Source organism: Simochromis diagramma, unplaced genomic scaffold (assembly GCF_900408965.1).
Source record: "Simochromis diagramma unplaced genomic scaffold, fSimDia1.1 OVJJ01000402.1, whole genome shotgun sequence".
NCBI lineage: Eukaryota > Metazoa > Chordata > Actinopteri > Cichliformes > Cichlidae > Simochromis > Simochromis diagramma.
The window spans coordinates 2,617,470-2,625,715 of record NW_024386972.1 but is presented as its reverse complement, the minus strand read 5'-3'; the positions used below and the strand labels follow the sequence as shown (position 1 = coordinate 2,625,715).

The 8,246-nt window shown below is 41.3% G+C and overlaps 2 protein-coding genes across 2 annotated transcripts; both read left to right on the top strand.

Moving 5' to 3' along the window:
• Window positions 1-1,004: 1,004 nt before the first annotated feature.
• On the top strand, window positions 1,005-2,675 carry crygmxl2 (crystallin, gamma MX, like 2). Its single transcript, XM_040039362.1, has 2 exons — window positions 1,005-1,890; window positions 2,371-2,675. The coding sequence occupies exons 1-2, from the start codon at window positions 1,603-1,605 to the stop codon at window positions 2,644-2,646; spliced, it is 564 nt and encodes a 187-aa protein (XP_039895296.1). The 5' UTR covers window positions 1,005-1,602; the 3' UTR covers window positions 2,647-2,675.
• Window positions 2,676-4,043: 1,368 nt separating this feature from the next.
• Window positions 4,044-5,046, top strand: crygmx (crystallin, gamma MX). The gene is made up of 2 exons (XM_040039318.1): window positions 4,044-4,487; window positions 4,702-5,046. Exons 1-2 carry the CDS (start codon window positions 4,311-4,313, stop codon window positions 4,975-4,977), a joined length of 453 nt encoding a protein of 150 aa, XP_039895252.1. The 5' UTR covers window positions 4,044-4,310; the 3' UTR covers window positions 4,978-5,046.
• Window positions 5,047-8,246: the final 3,200 nt, after the last annotated feature.

The following is an 8,246-nucleotide window of genomic DNA, read 5'->3' as shown; positions in this document are numbered from 1 at the left end:
ACAAAACAACATCCCATCTGATAATCCGCCACAATTACGCTACACAGCATGATGAAAGGATATCAATGGTCTACTTATGTCACAGAAAAAGAGAGGAGCTTCAAACATGAAACCTATTGAAGCCTATGAGAGTTTCGAGTCGATCAGTGATCAAAGGAGCAAAAGCTTATCAGTGCCGTTTCTTAGCATTGAAATAGTGTCATGTGGCTTTGGATATACTACCAGGGTAGGAGTGTTTATGCCTAGAAACATAATGGCTATTGTGTTTTCTGAAAACATTAGCCCTTTTTTTCTAGAGTTAAAGCTGTAAAAAGCATACAGAGTGGAGAGGGGGCACGAGCTCTTTATCCCCATGAAAGGCTAAAGGATGGAACTGACCTTTCTGGCATCAGCTGGGCTTTGGGAGCACAATACATGGCGGCAACTCTTTCTGGCCTTTTCCCCTTCGGCTCTGGGCTATGCTTACAAGCCAAAGACTCAAGTCCAAACATCTATCATTTTATACAAAGACTCAAACGCACACATGCCCCGAACCCCTTCTTTTATATCATAAAAACACACACACACATACAAAAACAGACACACACTGAGCAGTCCTGTCTGTTCATCTGCAAACAGACCAGTCCCGTCTGACATCACAGTACAACTGCAGGCTATGGAAGCAAAAAGAGACAACAAATCACTTTAGATTACATCAACTCAAAAGCACAACTCAGTATCAACATCAACTCCCTTTAATGGAAACTGAGCAACAGTTAAATTAGAACCTAAACCTCGTCTGTAATGCCCCGATCTAAACTTGAGCTGGGACCGGATGAAAAGCGACTGTTACAATGTGACATCCAAGCAAGACAAAATGAAAAGCATGACCTCATTGAGTACAACTTCAGCGAGTGCTCCGCAAAAATGACCTGAGCTGCTGTACACTTTAGACGCTTTGTTGTCAGGGGGGCCTCACACCCAAAGACCCTTTGTGTTATATTTGAAAAGGCTACATCACAAGGTCATGGCGGAACAGGGGTCACGCAAATACAAAATAGCACTTGTGTGGTGGTCATTTTTGTGAGCGAGGGGGGGTTGCCAATTCTATAGGTAAACTCTAGCAGTTTGGAGATAAGTTACCCATAGGATATGAGACAAAAGAGAACAGTAGCTGGCATCTGAAAAGGTAAAGATAGTAGTCCCCAATGTGTCAGAGGCCTCATGGTCAGCAGGAGAGTATAAAAGGACCTCTAAGTGTGTCTAACTCTACGGTGCGCAAACATCCACAGTCCTACAACCATGGGAAAGGTATGAGCTCACCTGCAGTAAGGCAACAGCTTTGGACAGGTGGTGAAGGAGAAAATAGCATTAATTGAAAACATGCAGTCATGTATAGGAAGGAGATTCAGTGAAGGAGAAGGCAGGGCAGCAGAAATACTCTTTTGTCTTTGTTTTGATGTGTTTGGATGGGACAAGCAGAAACCCCCCCTCCCCCAGCTCAAACAGTGGTTTTAGTTACCTTATTTTTCATCCTGTTAAGCAGTGCAAATAAATGTGTAAAGAAGTGTAGAGGGTTGGTAAAGAGAGCCTATTCACGAGTCTACGAGATAGCATTTCTTTATGCCGAACATAAACTGTATTCTCTCTCTCCCTTCTCTCCTCGAGATCGTCTTCTACGAGGGCCGCAACTTCCAGGGCCGCCACTGGGAGTGCAGCAGTGACTGCATGGACACCTTTAGGCACTTCAACTACTGCAACTCCCTCCGTGTCAGCGGCGGCCACTGCGTGCTCTACGAGAAACCTCACTACATGGGATACCAGTACATTCTCAGCCCTGGCGAGTACCCTGACTACCACTGGTGGATGGGCTTCAACAACTGCATCCGCTCCTGCCAGATGTTCCCTCCTGTAAGTCAATCAAACAGACAGATAGAATTGGTAGCACCCTCCCACCCTCCCACCCCCCCGCTACACTCACCTTGTACATCAAAAGCTGCTTTGGATATGGATGTCAATCACTGGCTTTTTGATGTCATTTACAGATACTCACACAGGTCATAGCATAAAAGTCTCTGCTGCAAGGCCCACAAAGGAGACAGAGTCAGCCTTTAAAAAGAATATGACATACCCCCCATAAGACTTGGTGCCTTCACTCTAATTCTGTTTGTCACATTGAGTGTTTCTGGCAGTTCAGGGAGGAGGAAAAAAAAATCTAATTCTGTCATGCTCCGAAAGAGTTGTTGCTCAATCTCGTTTGTAGTTAAAGAAACCGAGTAGTGCGAGTACTGAATTAAAAAGTTAGCTCGTTGTGGGAAGAGTTCTCTAGAGATTACACCTATTGAAAATAACATAATAGTCATGATTACCCTGTTTTCTTTCACAATGCAGTATAGGGGATCCTACAGGATGAGGATCTACAACAGGCCAGACATGATGGGACACTCAATGGAGTTTATGGATGACTGCCCCAACGTGTATGACCGCTTCCGCTACCGTGACATTTTCTCCTGCAACATCATGGAGGGTTACTGGATCTTCTACGAGCACCCCAACTACAGGGGACGCCAGTATTTCCTTCGCCCTGGAGAGTACAGGGCCTGTGGCGACTGGGGCTGCCACAATCCCATGGTGGGCTCATTCAGGAGAATGAGGACTCTCATGTAAACTGCACCCGTGTGCATCTCAAATGAACATTAAACACAAAACTTTAAAATAATGATGTCCTTTGTGAGCTTTCTTTTTTGAACGTAGACATGAATGCAACTTGCAGTGACACTCTAGCAAGGCAGCATATTTGCTTCCTGATTATATTCAACCAACAAAGGCTGCTGCTTGAATGGGTTTAAAATACAAGTCAGATCTCAGACTGTTTGCTGCTCTGTCTAGCTTCACAGTCTGCATGCAGGTTTCAAACATTCATGCCATTAAAGGCAGATGTTTGCAACTCTTATTGTAGGCCTTTGAGAAAATGCAGTTGGACAGTATTTTCCATAGACAGACAGAGCTTTGACAGAGACAAAGCGGCTGCGGTGGCTCAACAGTGCCATAGTGTTGTGAAGTCTATAGAGCGCACTGTGCTGACACGACAAAGCTTTGTTTCACTATTGCAAAGCCCTGATCTAAGCAGGGTCTATAAAGAGGTCTGGGAGAGCCCCGCATCTGGTCTGGTCTGAACTTAACGCAGTTACAATGGGCAAGGTAAGGAAGAAATTTAACAAATGTAATGTTTCACTGATATTTGATGTGCGGTATACCGATTTGTGTAGTAAATATAGTGCTTTACAAATTTGTTAGATCACCTGTTATATATATAAAAAGGAAAACACAAATATTTAAAAAGCATATTTTTATTTATTAGGAAATACCAAACTGAATTCACTTTTCCCCACTGGACTTCAAGCATAACATTTAACCACTAAAACAAAAGTTTATTTTCAGGAATGCAAGTAAATACCTATAATTTGGTAAAAAAATAAGACTTAATTTGGCTTTTTAGTAAGACTGTAGATTTAAAAATTAATGGAGAATAACAATAACTATATTTTAGCATTAAAAATATCATTTTATCATTACCAACACTGCCAATTTAGGGTAGCTGTGACAAAAAGCTTACTTTGAGTCGTTATCTAATATATTTGTTAAGCACTATAGATAAATAATTAAGTTGAACTAATATATTCTGATAACGAGCAGTAAAAATATATACATCTTTTGGTCATATGAAACGTAAAAGACCTTTAAAGAGTAACAACGTATCGCTCTCTGGGTTAAACATACCATTAGTTCTTTAGGACTATTTACCATATTTACATAACCTATAAATTAATGTAAGAAATGCTAAAAGTGCAGGGAAATGTAATTCTTCTCTCAAGGATAGTAGAAGCCTCAAATATTTAATTGATCTTATAGTCCTATTTCCTGTGAAAACAGACAAAGAACTTGTGAAAAGTATTACACAGTTCATTCATTAAAATGTACCAAATGCTATACTTTATTTTATTCGGCTTTGCTTCTAGCACATCTTTTGGGACTTTTTTGTACTCCCTTAAGCTTATCTTTTTTTCAAATTTCTCCACTTACAAATTTTCTACTCAGAAACTTTTGTTAGATAAAACTAACTTTAAAAGTCTGGCTCAGAATACTGAACAGTGAACACTAAGCGTTCATGTTATTAGTGTTTAAGAGCCTGAAAACCTGACAGGTAACTACACGGTTACATCTCTGTGGTGATACACTAATGCTGAGCCATCTGTTCTGTGCAGATTATCTTCTATGAAGACAGGAACTTCCAGGGTCGTCACTATGAGTGCAGTGCTGACTGCCCCGAGATGCAAAACTACTTCAGCCGCTGTAACTCGATAAGGGTTGAGAGCGGTTGCTGGGTGGCCTACGAAAAGCCAAATTATGGCGGCTACCAGTACATGCTGCACAAGGGAGAGTACCCCGACTACCAGCGCTGGGCAGGCTTCAATGACTGTATCCGCTCCTGTCGTATGGTGCCTCCTGTGAGTTGAAACTCATTTTCTCTTCAGGATCATTTGGTTCTTATGTCTACTGCTGTTACTTGAAGCATCAATGCCAGTAGCCAGGATTATTTTAACACATCTCGAAGTGTAGACTGGGTAACTAGTCAGGATAATTTATCCTGGCTGACTGCAACAAAAAAGACATTTTTACCTTAATTTGTGGTATTATCTTATTCTCTTATTTCTTCCCTAGTATAATGGGAACTACAGGATGAAGATCTTCGAGCGATCTGACTTTGGCGGTCAAAACATGGAGCTAATGGAAGACTGCCCAGACCTGAACGAGCGTTTCCACACCCGTGATATCTCCTCCGTCAATGTCATGGAGGGCTACTGGATGCTGCACGAACACCCCAACTATAGGGGACGCCAGTACTTCTTGCGTCCTGGAGAATACAGGAGGCACAGCGAGTGGGGAAGCGCCAGTCCCACCATTGGCTCTCTGAGACGTGTCACTGAGCTCAACTGATTCCCATTACTTTTATTTTTAACCCTTATTTAATCCCATCATTAAGAATACCACCCTCTTGTTCCCTTAATGGCTGTACTGTTTCAGTGTGGTCTCAACACTGTGATGTTCAAACCTGAAATCATACATTTTAATGATGCGGGTTTGGATGCGTCGGATGTTGGGGTTCCCGTTTTATTGCTTTGCATTGTTGGGTAAAATTACTACCCAACTTAGTGCTCAAGCAATGCTTTGGTCGTTCCATAGCAGAATGTTTTGCCTCGCCGGTCCCTAACCTCCTGTCCTCCTGGAATCACAATAAATGAAAACTTGATGAAAGTCAACTAAAGGAAGCCTTTGTTAATTTTCTATTGACTGCTACAGCTGTCACTGTCAAAAGATCAGGGGGATATAGCTTGTCATAAATCTGAGGGGTATTTTTCTCTTTAATATGGTGATTGAACTTTAGTTTCATCAGGCCACAGAGTTAGACACTGTAGTGGAATCACTGAGGTCCTAACAATACCAAGAGTTTCTACAGTTTTTTGTGATATTACAGATCCACATACACAAAGAAAAATTATCAAGGAAACAGAAGCTTATTCTTTGAAGTTCACTATTAAAGACCATAAAAAAGGGTATCTGAGGATGGGCATGTTGGAGTCTTTATGAGATCACATGGTACAGAGTAAGCGCTTTGGGTCCATGAAAGATGCCCATATTAGATCCACATCACAAGGCCAGTGCCAACTCAAAGAGTTGGAGTCAAAGTGGCCTGGTATTAGCCCCGAGCATCAAGCTCTCTCAGAACAAAAAACAAAACCCAGTCCATATCCCTGCTCATGCATTTTTCATCAGCCCAAGATACTGAACCCTTTCAGAAATAAATATCAATTATTGAAATTGTTAATTAGACACTACGTAATTGGCAAAGATACACATGAATAAATAACACTGACCATTAATTATTGATTCAAAAAAAATTGAACCCCAGCAGAGAGTGCATTTGACAATCTCTTAAGATCAAGCACAACAAGAAATATGAGTTTTGGCCTTGAGTAATGTCCAATTAAAGGACTGTCAGCTTTGCTGTTCAAGTCCAGTGATTTGCCCTTATCATATTTTTTTATATCTGTGGACAACAATGCCCAGCAGACAACACAACATCAACAGAGTGCAACATGGGATCTGATCACCCGGGGTCTCAGGGCAAAGCCAGATAAGAGATGAGAGGAAATCTTACAGGCTGCCTAGCCTGACACATAACTGGAAGTTAATCCGAGGTCAAAAGGAACATCGACATCAGATATTTACAAAATTCAGTAAGGAAAGCATTTCAGGCATACACAGAACTACAGAAATAGCTCTGCATATAATGTTGCAGTTAAAAAAAAGGGTGCATGCTAACCCCCCCCCCCTCCCCAAAACAAACAAACCCAAAACAATCATGCAAACAAACAAACAAAAAATAAATACTGCAAATGATCTTGCATAATATTCCGTATAGTAAATTTTATTTCACTGTCCACTTTTAACATAACTGAAAAATCTACTTGGTAGATAAGGACAAAAGTTACAATACTTTCTCTATTTTTCTATATTTTCATCCATCCTTTTTCTTCCACTTTTCCAGTTCAGCGATATCACAGTATTTTCATTGTTGGTCATCCCAATATTTCTTCCTTTGAAAGCTTCAACCAAGTCAAAGCTTGAATTCAAAAACAAACCATACCGTGGAAACATTTCAACCAGGTATCTGTAAAATACAAGGGCAAAGTTTTATCCATCCATGCATTCTTTGCCACTTATTTGGGTTTGGGTCGTAGGGGCAGCAGTCAAACTAGAGATTTATGCTTCAGTGGGAAATCTAAACCGTAGGTATGTTATAACTGCAAACCCTCTGGACACCCTACTGCCTGATTTAAACTCCTGGGGTGAATCTTTGCAGAATCTACGATGTAACCTACACATAGTCAGGCTGACCAACCCAATCACACTCTTTCTACAGCCTGACAGCTCCTTTGACCGGGATTACTGCTACAATTGGCACCAGTGATCTTGCAGTTGCAGCTCCTGATGACATGATCACAAAACTCTATTACTGACTTGCACCTTAGCGTGTCTTGCTGCAATGTGCACTAATTGACATCTTATGCTTGATCAGTAATGGAAGGCAGTAACTCCCAATCATACCCTGAAGTCAATCAGCAAGACAACAAAATCCCCACATTAAACACTCTGACACCCCACCAAAGCTGGGTACTCTGAACTGTCATTTGGCAGGTACACAAGAAAAACAATCAGGACCAGTCCTCTGACCTGAAGGTACAGGGAAGCAACCATCTTGTCCACTGGAAAAAATCTTAACGTGCTGGCACCAAATTGGGGGGATACAAGTATACTCTGCCAGTCGCATTACGCTTGGAGCAAGTCCAACTCCTCTCCACAAAACTGATTCCAGGGCCTAAATTGTGCGTTGAGCCAATATTGGATTAATATTGAATTAATATCCCTCGACCTCACGTACTGCACCAGTGAAGTAACATTGCATGCGTCACAATCCATATAGTACTGAACCCCTACAGCTCCTGTAGGTAGTGGGCCCACAGGAGGGCAGACCCATATAGCTGCTTCAGGCTAAGGCCCAGCAACCAGACGTCTCTCCCATGTTAACCCTGTCCCAGGAAGGGTAAACTGGTCCTGCAAAGGTTTATGTCAATGCAAAATGGAAATTATATTTAAAATAGCAGTTTCAATTAGTAACCTCCCTGGTTCATAACAAAAACACTCCTCAGTGTTCCGTTACGTAGAAAACTCCTGTTACTACGTGAACTAGATGCACACACCTGCACTTCAATAGCTACTGTAACAAACAACTCTTTACACTTAAGAGATGGTAAAATACAATTCTATCAAACATTATGTATCAAAGAAGCAATACTGAATGTCCCTAGATTGTTCCTTCTCTACCTCCAGTCATTTAGATGATATTTTCAATCGCTCCACACATAAAAAGGACAAAAGAGTGAGATCCGAGTTTTGTCTCCCTCTTCATCTCTGAACCCTTTGGACTTGATGATGGGAAGCTGATTGAAGGGTAAGTAGTGCGTTTTGGAGAATGAATTCTTTAGATGATAGAAAAGAAAAAAGGAAAAAAGAAGAAACGGAGAAACCCAGAACATAAGACTGTGATTCCATTATTAGTCTCAGTTCTCCTTTTCTCCCTTTTCATTTCTGATGGCTGGATAATTAAACCTCTATAGTATTGTCTTCCATGTTACTTGCCCCAC

What these genes read in the sequence shown, in the direction of transcription:
- crygmxl2 (XM_040039362.1), top strand. Translation starts at nt 1,603, where the DNA reads ATGCCGAACATAAACTGTATTCTCTCTCTCCCTTCTCTCCTCGAGATC. An exon ending in CCTGCCAGATGTTCCCTCCT is followed by an intron (nt 1,891 to 2,370) that starts GTAAGTCAATCA and finishes TTCACAATGCAG; the next exon opens with TATAGGGGATCCTACAGGAT.
- crygmx (XM_040039318.1), top strand. Translation starts at nt 4,311, where the DNA reads ATGCAAAACTACTTCAGCCGCTGTAACTCGATAAGGGTTGAGAGCGGT. An exon ending in CCTGTCGTATGGTGCCTCCT is followed by an intron (nt 4,488 to 4,701) that starts GTGAGTTGAAAC and finishes TTTCTTCCCTAG; the next exon opens with TATAATGGGAACTACAGGAT.